The sequence below is a fragment of the Anomaloglossus baeobatrachus genome, chromosome 9, assembly GCF_048569485.1.
Source record: "Anomaloglossus baeobatrachus isolate aAnoBae1 chromosome 9, aAnoBae1.hap1, whole genome shotgun sequence".
Lineage (NCBI taxonomy): Eukaryota > Metazoa > Chordata > Amphibia > Anura > Aromobatidae > Anomaloglossus > Anomaloglossus baeobatrachus.
The window spans coordinates 92,542,294-92,558,994 of NC_134361.1; the positions used below are offsets into that span (position 1 = coordinate 92,542,294).

At 46.8% G+C, this 16,701-nt stretch overlaps 1 protein-coding gene across 1 annotated transcript in view; it reads right to left on the bottom strand.

The window, feature by feature from the left end:
* MTMR8 (myotubularin related protein 8) overlaps positions 1-10,152 on the bottom strand; it is a 105,342-nt gene extending 95,190 nt beyond the window's left edge. The window contains 3 exon segments of the mRNA XM_075323889.1: positions 4,217-4,379; positions 7,442-7,564; positions 10,061-10,152. Of these exon segments, the coding sequence (XP_075180004.1) occupies positions 4,217-4,379; positions 7,442-7,564; positions 10,061-10,084 (310 nt within the window). The 5' untranslated portion in view covers positions 10,085-10,152.
* Between the last annotated feature and the right edge of the window lie 6,549 nt (positions 10,153-16,701).

Genomic DNA, 16,701 nt, shown 5'->3' on the forward strand with positions numbered 1-16,701 from the left:
TGATTAATCTAGGATTTAGTGGCAGCTATGGGCTGCCATTAACTCCTTATTACCCCGATTTGCCAACGCACCAGGGCAAATCGGGAAGAGCCGGGTACAGTCCCAGAACTGTCGCATATAATGTATGCGGCAATTCTGGGCGGCTGTTGGCTGATATTGTTAGGCTGGGGGGCTCCCCATAACGTGGAGCTCCCTATCCTGAGAATACCAGCCTTCAGCCGTATGGCTTTATCTGGCTGGTATTAAAATTGGGGGGGACCGCACGCCGTTTTTTTTAATTATTTATTTATTTCACTGCACAGTATAGACACGCCCACCGGCTGCTGTGATTGGGTGCAGTGAGACACCTGTCACTCAGCGTGGGGGCGTGTCTCACTGCAACCAATCATAGGCGCCTGTGGGCGGGGAAAGCAGGGAATACGAGATTGTTTAATGAGCGGCCGGCTTTTTCAAAATAGTAAAAGCCGCCGGAGCAGTGTGAACGCCGTGCAGCGCGGCGCTGGGGATCGGTGAGTATGAGAGAGGGCAGCTAACTTCAGTCACTCGGGGGATTAGTGGTCACCGGTGAGCCCTTCACAGGTGACCGCTAATCAGGACGCGGCACAGACAGAGCCGCAGCTTGACAATGAAGTCGGGTTAAGTTCACCCGAGTTCATTCTGATTGTGCGGCTCTGTCTGTGTCTGCTGTCATCTGCCATTCAGCTCTGCTACATGGCTGTCTGTGTCTCCTGTCAGCGGCCATGTAGCAGAGCTGAATGGCAGATGACATAGTAAAAAATACGCATTACACACGCATTACACACGCTAGTAAAATCATTAATTTATTCAGAAATAGCATCGCACTTGCGTTGCACTCGCACCTAACGTGAACTAAAATCAGCCGAGTTTTTTTCAGCGCAGTCGGACCGATCTTACTCGCATAGATGTGTTTCCACCCTTAAGCTTGCTTCAAAAAGCGCCCCCCCCCTAAAAAAAAAATAAAAAAAAAAAAAAAAAAATAAAAAAAAAAAATACTAGGGCTTATTTTCAGGGTAGGCCTTAGTTTTGAAGAAAGAATAAAGCCACTGGTAAGCAAAATATCATTAATATTTAGCTGATGTACATTACAAACAGACCATACAGTAAATGGTCGCATTCATTTCAATGGACTGAAGCTCATCAGATGGCCAAGGTCAAAATTGCATAGTACTTTATTCACCCAAAACAAGTTTGAGCCTGCAAAAATTAAAATAAAAGTCACTCCCAAATCCTAGCTACCAGATGTCTGACTTTTGTCTAGCTTAGGCTGGGTTCACACATAGCGACAACGACGTCGCTGTTACGTCACCATTTTCTGTGACGGAACAGCGACCTTGTAAGTCGCTGTTATGATCGCTGCTTAGCTGTCAAACACAGCAGAAGCAGCAGCGATCATAACGTCGCTACATGTGCAGAGAGCAGGGAGCCGCGCACACTGCTTAGCGCTGGCTCCTTGCTCTCCTAGCTACAGTACAGAACGGGTTAATTAACCCGATGTATACTGCAGCTACATGTGCAGAGAGCAGGAGCCGGCACTGGCAGCGAGAGCGGCGGAGGCTGGTAACGAAGGTAAATATCGGGTAACCAGGGAAAGGGCTTCCCTTGGTTACCCGATGTTTATCTTGGTTACAGTTTTCCGCAGCTGCCAGACGCCGGCTCCTGCTCCCTGCTCGCTTCATTTGTCGCTCTCTCGCTGTCACACACAGCGATCTGTGTGTCACAGTGGGAGAGCGCCTTTGAAGAAAATGAACCAGGGCTGTGTGTAACGAGCAGCAATCTCACAGCAGGGGCCAGATCGCTGCTCAGTGTCACACACAGCGAGATCGCTAATGAGGTCACTGTTGCGTCACCAAAACCGTGATGTAGCAGCGATTTCGGTAGCGATCTCGCTATGTGTGAAGCACCCCTTACTGTCCACTGCCTGTTGTCAAATGTAATCAGCCTACTGCAAACAACAAGACTGATAACAGGAGCCGCTCTGCTTCCGTACACCGGTATGTCAACCTGCATATAGCCATAACAAAACAGAAGGCTCAGCTCACTCAAGCCATCTGTCAATGGCAGGTTCATTCCATGCTGGGAAGTTTGGCGGAAAAGAAGGTTTCAATACATACAGTGCTGGCAGAATGCTAATAGAGGAAACAATCCTAATAGAGCTGCAAAATTACAGAGCACGAAAATCTTGACTAGTCCAGGCCATCCTAATCTTGTATTGCAACAAATGAAATTTAACTTGATCTTGCTGCGCTCATCTAGCCCAAGTCTTAGACTATGTTCACACGGAGTTTTTTTCTGCAGCAAAACCTTATCTTATGGCAAAAAGTTCCCTGGTGGTTTTCTGCACTTTCATGATGGCTGTCCCCAAGTTCAGGCCCGCGGGGGTTTAAAAGTACCTGAGTGCCGGGATTGATCTGGATCCGGCCCTCTGGTAATTAAAATAAAAATTAAAAATAAAGAACAAAAAAAAAAAAAAAAAACAGCAAGGGCGCTATACTTCCCAGTACCTGCTCCCACAGTCCCTCATTAGCATCATGCATATTCACTGCTTAACCCACCCACCATCTGTGATTGGTTGCAGTCAGACGTGCCACCAGCATGTGTGACGGCATCTGACTGCAACCAGAGACCCAGTCTGCGGGTCTATCGTACAGTAAAAATAAACAAAAAAAAAATTGGCTTAGGGTCCCCATATATTAGATAAAGCCTATGGGTACAGGCTGCAGCTACCAACCGTACACTTATCTTGGGTATGTATCAAAAGAGAAACCGCATGTGGCTTTTTTAATTTAAAAAAAATCTAGGGCTTAGTAGCGGCTGTGATTAACCTTTATTACCCCCCAATTGCCACCGCACCAGGGCAATCGGGAAGAGGCAGTTTATGTGTTGGGATTGTTGCATCTAATGGATGTGACAATCCTGGGTAGCTGCAGGCTGCTAATTTTAGGCTGGGGGCGCTCAATAAACACGGGTCTCCCCAGCCTGAGAATACCAGCCCCCAGATGTTCGGCTTTATCTTGGCTTGGTATCAAAATTGGGGAGGACCGCATGCTGTTTTGTTAAATTATAAGCCCCCCCCCCAAAAAAAAAAAACAACAAAAAAAAAAAAAAAACCAAACAAACAAACAAACGAAAAACAGCATAGGATCCATACTTTGATACACAGACAAGAAAAGCGTACGGATAGGGACTGTAGCCGTAGGCTTGATCTGTGCTGGGTATCATGATCTGGGGGGACCCATGCCAATTTTTTTTTTTTTTTTATTTATTTTTACTGTACGATAGACCCGTAGACCAGGTCTGTGATTGTTGCACTCAGACACTGTCACACAGGCTGGGGGTGCGTCTGTCTGCAACCACAGACGCCGGTGGGTGGGGAAAGCAGTGAATATGCAATGAAGGTAATGAGCGGCCGCGGAAGCAGGTACAGCATCGCCGGAGACTGGTAAGTATGAAGTGCCTGTTCCAATCCCCCTATCCTTTCCACCACCATTTTCAAGTGCCAGATTCTGGTCCCCATAGACTTATATGTGGACCGGCGTCCAGCCAGACACCTGGGATCAATTCCAGGACGGATTCGGGTTTTTTTTTTTATTTACACAGACCGATCCAGGGTACCTGCGAGTCTGCCCGTCACTGGGGTGAAACACCAAGGCACAACCTCTGAAGAGAGTGGACATGTTCATTCTCTTAATAGCGCGGCAAAAACCAAGGCGGTTGACAAAATCGTCAGGAAAACACTGCAGGTATTTTGTGTGTGCGCACGAGAGTTCTGGAATCTCATAGGCTTTGCTGGGACTGTGAAGGCAGCGTTTTATTAGCATGGAGTTGCATAAAACAAAGGCAAAAACCAAGCTAAAAATGCTGCAAAAACACCCTGTGTGAACATAGCCTTACACTGCTGCTCCTGAAACTAGAGTAAGGCCAAGTTGTTTTTTGTTAATGGATTTGAACGCTGTATTTTAGCAATAGGATTAAGGCCCTTATTACACAAGCTTTACAGACTGCTTCCTCCTCATAGGCTGCACAGTTCACATGGCGGCGAGCATGTGACCAGACCGGGGCACCAACTGCCCCCAAATCACAATCAGCTCTCCCATGTACAGTGTTGTTTCATTGGTAGAGGCTGTTGGACGAGTACATTTCACCCCAAACTACAGCTCATGGCATCAATGATTGCCCAGAGACAAAATCTAAGTACCTAGCTGTGAAAGTTTGACCAGTGACGTATAGACCTCATGACAATCCCGCTCTCGTGGAATGACAAAATGAGTCACGCGGAAATTTTTGCAGTGAATACTAAGTGGACATCCACTTGTGCTGAGAGCCTGCTTCTCCACCGAGGCAACATGATGGTGAGCAATCTGAGAGACAAAAAGGGAAAAACAGTTATACTGCAGTGTAATGAAGGCAAGAAAGTAATATCATAAGAGGAGGAAACTGAAAACGAGACACACACACACACACACACACCCCTCTATTGGATCCTCTGGATCTACACAAATGCAATACAACAGGTCTAAAGTGTGGTACTAGGGCATAGGGATCAGCAATGTGCGCTCCTAACTGCTGCTCATACAACATGCCATGTGCAGGGAAAGGGAGTGCCATTCAGTTATAAGGCATGATGTCGTGGCAAAAACCCTGATTCTAGCGATGTGTCACTTTGCCGGGCTGCTTGCTTCAATTTTGTTAAAAAAAAAAAAAAAAAAAAAAAATAATATTATATGATTTATCTGCTGCAGATGAACTAGTTCTCTGAATACTGAGCCCAGTATATCCTGGCCCACACCACTGATTGGCAGCTGTGCATAGGCAAAAACACAGCTACTCAGTGGCAGAGGAGGTGTTGTACAGAGCGGGAGGACTACATGGCACGAGATACCTAGACCTCTGCTGATAAAACACTGATTTTATTTAGACTATAACGAGCAGACTGGTAACTGTCATTGCTGGAATCAGGGTCTCTGCCCCTAACTTATGCTGCTCTCAGATTAGGAAGGGAAAAAAAACAAAAAAACCCAAAACCCTGCTTACAGATTCCCTCTAAATTGTCAGCAGGTTTGGATGACATTTATACTCCTAGCTAACCCACAGCACAAAACAGTTTGTGGCCTCACGGAAAGTACTATATATATATATATATATATATAATATATATATAATATATATATATATATATATATATATATATATATATATATATATATATATATATATATATATATATATATATATATTTAATAAATTATATACTTTATATATTTATTTTTAAATAACTTAAAAAAAAAAAAATAAATAAATAAATAAAAAAGTAGAACCCCCCCCCTTTTTTTCCTTTTAGAAAGTATTTTATTATGTCTTTTCATGGAACACTGAAGAACCGGCACTTGGATACAATGTAAAGTAGTCAGTGTACGGCTTGTATGACAGTGAAACTTTGATGTCCTATAAATAACTCAACACACAGCCATTAATGTCTAGACCATTGGCAACAAACATGAGTACACCCCTAAATGAAAATGATCAAATTTTGCTCCACTTGTCAATATTCTGTGTGGCCACGATTATTTTCAGGCACTGCCTTAACTCTCTTGGACACAAAGGTCACTAGAGCTTCACATGAACCACTGGATCCTCTTCCATCTTCCATGATATCACAGAGCTGGTGGATGTTAGAGACCTTGTCCTCCTCCACCTCATGTTTGAGGATACCCCACAGATGCTCAATAGGGTTTAGGTCTGGAGACATGCTTAGCCAGTCCAGCACCTTTACCCTCTGTTTCTTTAGCTAGGAAGTGATCATCTTGGAGGCAGTGTTTGGGTTCGATATGTTGGAATACTGCCATGCTGCCCAGTTTACAAGGGGAGGGGGATCTGCTCTCCTTCAGTATGTCACAGGACATTTTGCCATTCACGGTTCCTTCAATGAACTATAGCTCCCCACAGCCGGCAGCACTCATGCAGCCCCAAACCATGAGATGGACACCACCATGCTTGACTATAGGCAGGACACACTTGTCTTTGTACTCCTCACCTGGTTGTTGCCACACACGCTTAATATCATATCTGAAACAAACAAGTTTATCTTGGTCTCATCAGACCACATGAGTCTAGTAATCCATGTTGTTAGTCTGCCTGTCTTCAGCAAACTGTCTGCGGCTTTCTTGTGCATCATCTTTAGAAGAGCCTTCCTTCTGGGAGGAAAGCCATGCAGACCAATTTGATACAGTGTATGGTCTAAGAACTTACAAGCTGAGCCCCCCACCCCTGTAACCTCTGCAGCAATCCTGGCAGCACTCATATACCTGTTTTGAAAACACAATTTCTGGATATCATGCTGAGCACGTATACTCAGCTTCTTTGATTGGTGAGGCCTGTTCTGAGTTAAACCTGTCTTGTTAAACTGTTGTATGCGCTTGGCCACCGTGTTACAGCTCAGTTTCAGGTTGTTGGCAATGTTCTAATGGCCATCTTTATGTAGAGGGACAATTTTTTTTTCAGATCCTCAGAGAATTCTTTGCCATGAGGAGCCATGTTGAACTTCCAGTGACCAGTATGAGAGAGTGTGTGAGCGATAACACCAAATGTAACACACCTGCTCCCCATTCAGACTGGAGACTTTGTAATACTAAGGAGTCCCATGACACCGAGGAGGGAAACTGGCTAATTGGGCACAATTTGTCCATTTTCACTTAGGGGTGTACTCACTTTTGTTGCTGGCGGTTTTGACATTAATGGCTGTGTGTTACATTTACACTGTTAGGATATAAGAAAATATTTACAAAAATATGAAGGTTATACTCACTTTTGTGATATAATGAATATGTGAGGCACATGATTTTCACACATGCACTTGTCATATGTAACACACCACGGATAATACACGAGGGCAGATTAGAGTTGAAGACCTTTATAGAGATCACTTGTGTCAGTGCAGGCCGCCCCCTGGGATCTTACATACACCTAGGGCTACATTGATTGGAACAATCACACATTCTGTTTCTGTTCTAGGAATACAAACGGAATACATTTGCAAAAGTGATGCGTGCACTCGTTATACGAATGGAAGCAGAGGGGCCCTGCTGATTATTATGGGGTCTACACGGTTACCGTTTTGCAGAACAAAAAAAAAAAAAGCAAAAGTTTTGCTAGTAGGATATTTTTCTCATCCTAAAAGAAAAAAGGACACCAAACGCCAACCAGACGAACCCCATAATAATGAATGGGACCCCTCTGCTTCCAGTCATATAACCAGATCACTTTTGCATCAGGCCATCAGTATTGAATACACTGGTGAATGCAATCTTGTGATGTCGATGGCAGCACATGTCCATATAATATGTTCGTCTGACCGAGCCCTAAACCAGAAGAAACAAATGCAAAGTCCTTCAGCCCATGTGAACAGAGCCCAAGTGCTACTTACCCAGATTTCCTTGCGCACACCAGCAGCGGCATCGACATAAATTAGGTGGGTGGCAGTCAGGTATAAGGTGCCATTGGCCGGCCTCTTGCTTGTGTATCTGTGCAGTAACTTTACATTGTCCACCTAGCATAAAAGGAAGAGCATAAATCCAAGCTCCCGATATAACACGGCCTTGGAGAAACGGTACACATGGCTGTACGAGACTGATGGGATCTGAATGTAAGGACCGATGAATGCTCTCAGACGCTACAAGTCTGTGGCTGATCTGCGCCGGTTTCTAGACCTCACTATTTTCGTGCACAGCCAGGAAAAAATAAGTGATGCATCAAATCTTAATCATTACTACATGAAAAAAATAAAGAAACGTTATAAATCATATTCACCATCTTATACATATATAAAAAACAAAAAGTCCACCTGAAAAAGGAATGCACAAGGTATGACCTCCAAATGACTTCAACAGGAAAAAAAGGGGGCTGACATACAGTACAGACCAAAAGTTTGGACACACCTTCTCATCTCTAGAACAACTATAAAGAGGAGACTTTGTGCAGCCTTCATGGTAAAATAGCTGCTAGGAAACCACTGATAAGGACAGGCAACAAGCAGAAGAGACTTGTTTGGGCTAAAGAACACAAGGAATGGACATTAGCCCAGTGGAAATCTGTGCTTTGGTCTGATGAGTCCAAATTTGAGATCTTTGGATCCAACCACCGTGTCTTTGTAGAAAAGGTGAACGGATGGCCTCTACATGGCTGGTTCCCACCGTGAAGCATGGAGGAGGAGGTGTGATGGTGTGGGGGTGCTTTGCTGGTGACACTGTAGGGGATTTATTCAAAATTGAAGGCATACAGAACCAGCATGGCTACCACAGCATCTTGCAGCGGCGTGCTATTCCATCCAGTTTGCATTTAGTTGGACCATCATTTATTTTTCAACAGGATAATGACCCCAAACACACCTCCAGGCTGTGTAAGGGCTATTTGACAGAGAATGATGTGGTGTTACGCCAGATAACCTGGCCTCCACAGTCACCAGACCTGAACCCAATTGAGATGGTTTGGGGTGAGCTGGACCGCAGAGTGAAGGCAAAAGGGCCAACAAGTGTTAAGCATCTCTGGGAACTCCTTCAAGACTGTTGGAAGACCATTTCTGGTGACTGCCTCTTGAAGCTCATCAAGAGAATGCCAAGAGTGTGCAAAGCAGTAATCAAAACAAAAGGTGGCTACTTTGAAGAACCTAGAATATAAGACATTTTCAGTTGTTTCACACTTTAAGTATTTCATTTCACATGTTTTACTTCATAGCTTTGATGTCTTTAATGTGAATCTACAATTTTTAGAGTCATGAAAATAAAGAAAACTTTGAATGAGAAGGTGTGTCCAAACTTTTGGTCTGTACTCTATATAAATTGAAGCACTCACCAATAGTGTGTATGTGCAGATGATGTCTGAGAACAGTAGGGGAAAGAGGGGGGGGGGGGCACAAAACTGTTGCTGCCACACACAACCCCAGGTCACCAGTTAGACGCCCTGTATTACTCCTCCCCGATGCGTTTCCTCATGGTGTGATTCATCAGGGGATCCGGAGAAATAGACATACGGGTGCTATGGCCATATGCCATTGGAGATGGCACCCGTATGTCTATAGGGAGTAATACAGGGCAACTTTAACTGGTGACCTGGGGTTGTGTGTGGCAGCAAATTTTGTGCGCCCCCCCTCCTTTTCCCAGACAGCATCTGCACGAACACACTATTGGTGAGATTGGTCCAATTTATATATGTCTGCCCGCCCTTTTTTCTGTTGAATTGTTTCGCAGGTCATACCTTGTCGTGCATTCCTTTGTCAGGTGGACTTTTTGTAGGATCTGTTGAGACCATCATTTCTAGGTGTCCTCGAATCCACAACGGTGTTCTGTCCATAAATGTTGTATTGTTCTATATTTTAACTTTAGGATTAAAAGTTATGTTTCATTGAAAATCAATTCTCTACCTTGCCAGTGACCGAAAACCCTACAGTCACACTCCGCCACAGCAACAGGTCACCACATCAGAGGGCACAATGGTGTCCAGAGGGTCACGTCCCCTGAATATCAGGGATACTCCACCTCTCATCAGGACAGCTTTACCACACTGCATTTCTGATGACCCGGAGGATTTCTTATCCCTGGTGTCGCCTTGTGCCCTGGTGGAAGGTGTCACACACGACCTGTGACTGTGGACAAGGTTCTCCCCACTGATCTCCATCATCTCCATATCACAGGTGAGCGCTTATAATCATCGCCCTCAGACCACCAGGACCACTGTCACACAGAGGAGGAGAGCCCTCAGACCACCAGGACCACTGTCACACAGAGGAGGAGAGCCCTCAGACCACCAGGACCACTGTCACACAGAGGAGGAGAGCCCTCAGACCACCAGGACCACTGTCACACAGAGGAGGAGAGCCCTCAGACCACCAGGACCACTGTCACACAGAGGAGGAGAGCCCTCAGAGGAGATGCCACCAGCACCGCTCTCCCTATCAGTGTGTGCCCCATTACTCCGGCTCCCTCCGGAGGACTTGGTCCAGATCCCTATCCCTGCGCTGCCCACTCACACACCGCACAGCTGCCCTCACCTTCGGGGTGGAGATGTGCTCCATGGCCGTCTGCCCGGCTCCTCACCTCCTGCTGCCCCACGCCCCTCGTGCTGCTGTCACCCCGCCCGCCATCTTCCTGGCCGCCGCCTCCTTGTCAGCTGACCTCACGTGACCACCCACAACAAAACTCGCGACAGCTGCAAACGCCGAGAACGTCCTGACAGGTGCGTCACCATGGAGACGGGCAGACGCCGGTGAGTGCAGTGTTAGGGTTCTCCAATTCCTCTGTCCCCCCCGTGCTGTATTCACAGTATACTCCACAGCCCGACCCCCCCAGGTATATCACCCCCTGCACTGTATACACAGTATACCCCATAGCCTGACCCCCCGGAGTCCCCCCCCCGTGCTGTATATAGTACACCCCACAACCCGAACCCCAGACGTCCCCCCCCTGTGCTGTATACACAGTGTACCCCACAGCCCGACCCCCCCAGGTATATCACCCCCTGTGCTGTATACACAGTATACCCCATAGCCTGACCCCCAGGCGTCCCCCCCCCGTGCTGTATACACAGTATACCCCACAGCCCAACCCCCAGGCGTGTCCCCCCCTGTTCTGTATACACAGTATACCCCACAGCCCAACCCCCAGGCGTGTCCCCCCAGTGCTGTATACACAGTATACAATACAGCCTGATCCCAGGCATGTCCCTCCACGTCCTGTATACACAGTATACCTTGCAGCCTGACCCCCAGGCGTGTCCCCTCTTGTATACACAATATACCCCGGTGCCTGACCCCCAGGCGTGTCCCCTCCTGTATATAGTATACCCCATAGCCCGACCCCCAGGCGTGTCCCCCCCTGTGCTGTATACACAGTGTACCCCACAGCCCGACCCCCAGGCGTGTCCCCTCCTGTATACAATATACCTCACAGCCCGACCCCGAGGCGTGTCCCCTCCTGTATACAATATACCTCACAGCCCGACCCCGAGGCGTGTCCCCTCCTGTATACAATATACCACACAGCCCGACCCCCAGGCGTGTCCCCTCCTGTATACAATATACCTCACAGCCCAACCCCCAGGCGTGTCCCCTCCTGTATACAATATACCTCACAGCCCGACCCCCAAGCGTGTCCCCTCCTGTATACAATATACCTCACAGCCCGACCCCCAGGCGTGTCCCCTTCTGTATACAATATACCTCACAGCCCGACCCCCAGGCGTGTCCCCTCCTGTATACAATATACCTCACAGCCCGACCCCCAGGCGTGTCCCCTTCTGTATACAATATACCTCACAGCCCGACCCCCAGGCGTGTCCCCTTCTGTATACAATATACCTCACAGCCGGACCCCCAGGCATGTCCCCTCCTGTATACAATATACCTCACAGCCCGACCCCCAGGCGTGTCCCCTTCTGTATACAATATACCTCACAGCCCGACCCCCAGGCGTGTCCCCTTCTGTATAAAATATACCTCACAGCCCGACCCCCAGGCATGTCCCCTCCTGTATACAATATACCTCACAGCCCGACCCCCAGGCATGTCCCCTCCTGTATACAATATACCTCACAGCCCGACCCCCAGGCGTGTCCCCTTCTGTATAAAATATACCTCACAGCCCGACCCCCAGGCATGTCCCCTTCTGTATACAATATACCTCACAGCCCGACCCCCAGGCGTGTCCCCTTCTGTATACAATATACCTCACAGCCCGACCCCCAGGCGTGTCCCCTTCTGTATACAATATACCTCACAGCCTGACCCCCAGGCGTGTCCCCTCCTGTATACAATATACCTCACAGCCCGACCCCCAGGCGTGTCCCCTTCTGTATACAATATACCTCACAGCCCGACCCCAAGCGTGTCCCCTTCTGTATACAATATACCTCACAGCCCGACCCCCAGGCGTGTCCCCTTCTGTATACAATATACCTCACAGCCCGACCCCCAGGCGTGTCCCCTCCTGTATACAATATACCTCACAGCCCGACCCCCAGGCGTGTCCCCTTCTGTATACAATATACCTCACAGCCGGACCCCCAGGCATGTCCCCTCCTGTATACAATATACCTCACAGCCCGACCCCCAGGCGTGTCCCCTTCTGTATACAATATACCTCACAGCCTGACCCCCAGGCGTGTCCCCTCCTGTATACAATATACCTCACAGCCCGACCCCCAGGCGTGTCCCCTTCTGTATACAATATACCTCACAGCCGGACCCCCAGGCATGTCCCCTCCTGTATACAATATACCTCACAGCCCGACCCCCAGGCGTGTCCCCTTCTGTATAAAATATACCTCACAGCCCGACCCCCAGGCGTGTCCCCTTCTGTATACAATATACCTCACAGCCCGACCCCCAGGCGTGTCCCCTTCTGTATACAATATACCTCACAGCCCGACCCCCAGGCATGTCCCCTTCTGTATACAATATACCTCACAGCCCGACCCCCAGGCGTGTCCCCTTCTGTATACAATATACCTCACAGCCCGACCCCCAGGCGTGTCCCCTCCTGTATACAATATACCTCACAGCCCGACCCCCAGGCGTGTCCCCTTCTGTATACAATATACCTCACAGCCCGACCCCAAGCGTGTCCCCTTCTGTATACAATATACCTCACAGCCCGACCCCCAGGCGTGTCCCCTTCTGTATACAATATACCTCACAGCCCGACCCCCAAGCGTGTCCCCTTCTGTATACAATATACCTCACAGCCCGACCCCCAGGCGTGTCCCCTTCTGTATACAATATACCTCACAGCCCGACCCCCAGGCGTGTCCCCTTCTGTATACAATATACCTCACAGCCCGACCCCCAGGCGTGTCCCCTTCTGTATACAATATACCTCACAGCCCGACCCTAAACGTGTCCTCTCCTGTATACAATATACCTCACAGCCCGACCCTAAGCGTGTCCTCTCCTGTATACAATATACCTCACAGCCCGACCCTAAGCGTGTCCTCTCCTGTATTCAATATACCTCACAGCCCGACCCCCAGGAGTGGCTCTAATTTCAGCACATCTGACCCTGCACTGATATAAGGGGAATCTGGTTGCTATCGGTTACAGCTTTCCTTTATGTCTGGCTATTCCTCCCCATTTCCAGGATCTCGGTTTGTTGTCAGTGACTTTTCCGGTTAGTCATAATTACAGATTTTGCTGCAGCTTCAACTTTAGATTTTAGAACTTTCCAAATCTTGGAGAAAATTCACAGTAAAGAAGGTGTGCGCACAGTCCATGCTGGTTGTTTCCCACAGTCCATGCTGATTGTTTCCCACAGTACATGCTGATTGTTTCCCACAGTACATGCTGATTGTTTCCCACAGTCCATGCTGGTTGTTTCCCACAGTCCATGCTGATTGTTTCCCACAGTCCATGCTGGTTGTTTCCCACAGTCCATGCTGATTGTTTCCCACAGTACATGCTGATTGTTTCCCACAGTACATGCTGGTTGTTTCCCACAGTCCATGCTGGTTGTTTCCCACAGTCCATGCTGATTGTTTCCCACAGTCCATGCTGGTTGTTTCCCACAGCGCATAACTACGTGTTTATGTTATGCAGAAAGCCGGTCGAGCGTACAGTGGTATAGACAGCCTGGACAAGCTAAAGGCTCTGATAGCGCACGTCTACTTCCATTTATCTATTTATCCATTTCCAAGATATAGGCTGCGTGCTCACTGTCAGGATCCGTTGAGGTTTTGATGCTGCAAAATTTCTGCCCCAATCTCCGCACCTTAGTTTGCTTACATCTTTTTTCATTGTGTTCTTAACTCATTTTTTTGTCTCTGTTTGGTGCGTCATTATTTAAATAAAGATGTTTTGTTTTTAAAAACTTCCTGGTGTTGACATGATTAGCTTCGTATTACATGCGTTTTTATGCGTTTCTGCAGCGAAAATGCACTAAAAACACGTGTGTTATACCTGCGGATTCTCTGCATCTAATGTAAGTGTATGGGGAAAATACGTAGAGAAATCTGAGCATATCCACAAAACAAATTAGCATGCTGCAGCTTGGAAACACGCACCCAGGGGAGTTTACGCTGTATAAAAAAGAAGCACAGTGGACATGTGATTTCTATTAGTGCACTTTGCTTGCACTGGATAATGTTCACTTCACACGTCCGTTCAAAAAACGAACATTTTGCACGGTCTGTGGTGTAGGTGCGTATATGTGTCTGTGTGTGTTAGTTGTGTTGGTCGTGTGCTATCCGTGTGACATCCAGAAAGCACACAGGCAGCATGAACTTGTATACTTACCTGTCTCCGGCACTGCTGTCACACTTGCATCCGGGTCAATGCAGTGAATATTCATCATGAGCATACAGAGCGGGCCCGGAAGCAAGTGTTACAGCAGCGCTGGAGACAGGTAGGGTATAAAAACATTTTTATTAACATGACATGTTTTCTCCGGTACTTGTCACATGGATCACATCAGTGTGCGGTCCGTATGACACCCATACTACCGTCAGAAAGCAGACATGTCACTGTTAAGATCACACGTGTGTGCGAAATCACGGACCTGTGCGCAAACCCATTTAATTTAAAGAGCACCAACCAGCAGAATTTTGCTATTTGAGGTAAAGGCAGTGCCATACAGGCAGTAAAATGCTGAATCCAGGCATACCTATAGTAGAAAGATCGGATGCTTGGGTGATGAAATATCTTTAATCAAAGTTGTAGAAATGCCCTGCACTCTGATTGATGTGTGCAACATGGGCGGAACTTTGTGGGTCGGGTTCTTGGTGTTTATTCCTCCTCCGGCGTCCTCCTGACTTGCCTCCTTTTCTGTATTTGAATATTGCACCGTGCCACCATCGCTGTTGTTGGCGGCGCATGCGCATTGCCACAGTGTTTCTGTCTTATTAAAATGGCGCCAGAGTCCGTGCATGCACATATTGCAATCTCAAGTGCCATTTTATTGAAGACACTATGGTCAAGACTATGAGCGGCAGGGGCGCATGCGCATATGTAAAATAAAAATAAATATGTGCTTGCGCCAATGCTTCTCATAGTCTACACTGCAGTACCTTCAATAAAATGGTGCCGGAGATTGAGGTACTCCAGTACCATTTCAATGAAGACAATTACTGTGGTAATGCTCGTGCGCCGCCAACAACAGCTATGGCAGCATGACACGATTTTCAAGTAAAGAAAAGGGGGAAAGCCAGAAGGACACCGGAGGAGGAACAAAGGCCCGCCCCTGTTGCACCCGTCAGTCAAAGTGCAGTGCATTTCTGCAACTTTGATTAAAGATGTTTCATCAACCAAGCATCAGATCTTTCTACAACAGACAAAAAGCCAGCTCCCCACATTGATGAAATCCGGGAATGAACCACAGAATCCGTAATGAAAAGAAGAAATCTAACGGACGTCCCAGGCAAGGATGATTCAAATCTGGCTTTATTGAAAAACGTTGAAATAAAGCCGCATAGATACTGGCACCAACAGATCCCTTAGGAACTACTGTAAACCAGCGCATTTTGACGTAAAACATGATCTTACAGTAAAGAATCTGCGGCTGTAATTGTGATTAGACCTTAGTTCCTCTAGACGTAGCACTCCCAATCATTTTTTTATTGGCTAAACCTGTAAATGTGCATGTAATGTAGTTTAAGTGCATTAATACAGTCATATGAAAAAGTTTGGGCACCCCTATTAATGTTAAACTTTTTTCTTTATAACAATTTGGGTTTTTGCAACAGCTATTTCAGTTTCATATATCTAATAACTGATGGACTGAGTAATATTTCTGGATTGAAATGAGGTTTATTGTACTAACAGAAAATGTGCAATCCGCATTTAAACAAAATGTGACCGCTGCAAAAGTATGGGCACCTCAACATAAAAGTGACATTAATATTTTGTAGATCCTCCTTTTGCAAAAATAACAGCCTCTAGTCGCTTCCTGTAGCTTTTGTTTGTTTTAATGTTTTGTTTATTGAAGCAAAAAAATAAGAATACACAGTCAACAGAAATCATAGTCTTCACTAATATTATTGCAACTGTATCGTATGCTTCCCATTGTATCTGTATGACTCAGACTACTTATGTGTTGTCTGAGCTTATCCAAATAATAGACTTAGCCATCTGGCTGTGGGGAAGTCCGATCTAGATTATTAGCCTGGTTTCTGGATTAATATGAAACAATTTTTAACAGAAAGTACCATAGGAACTAGGGGTAGGGGGGTAGCTAGAATCTAGAAGAGCGAATTTATATCGCATGAAATTCAGTTAAGGGATTAGAGTTAATGGGTTCAAGAGACGGAGAGAGAAGGGGAAGGGATAGAAGAGAAAGGAGAAAGGAGAGGATTTTGGTCTTGGGTCCACTCATTTCGTGGTTGGGATGGTCCGACAGCTGTCCTTCATCTCAGTGGAGGGGGGTAGGATGACTCACATTCCCCTATGTTGCCGTCTGCGATGTAACTACTGAGAATTGGGGAGTAGACTTATAGGCCTGCCAAGCCTTCCAAACCTGGTGGAAAGAGAGCACATTCTGACGTGAAAGGGCTGAAAGTTCTTCGACGTGATATAATTGATCAATCTTCAGCAAGAGCTGCGTGAGAGTGGGAATTTTCGTTGTGCGCCACAATTGGGCAATGAGAAGTTTACAAGCTGAGCCTACAAATGACGCTAGTTTCGAAGTAGCTTTATCTTTAGGCCACATT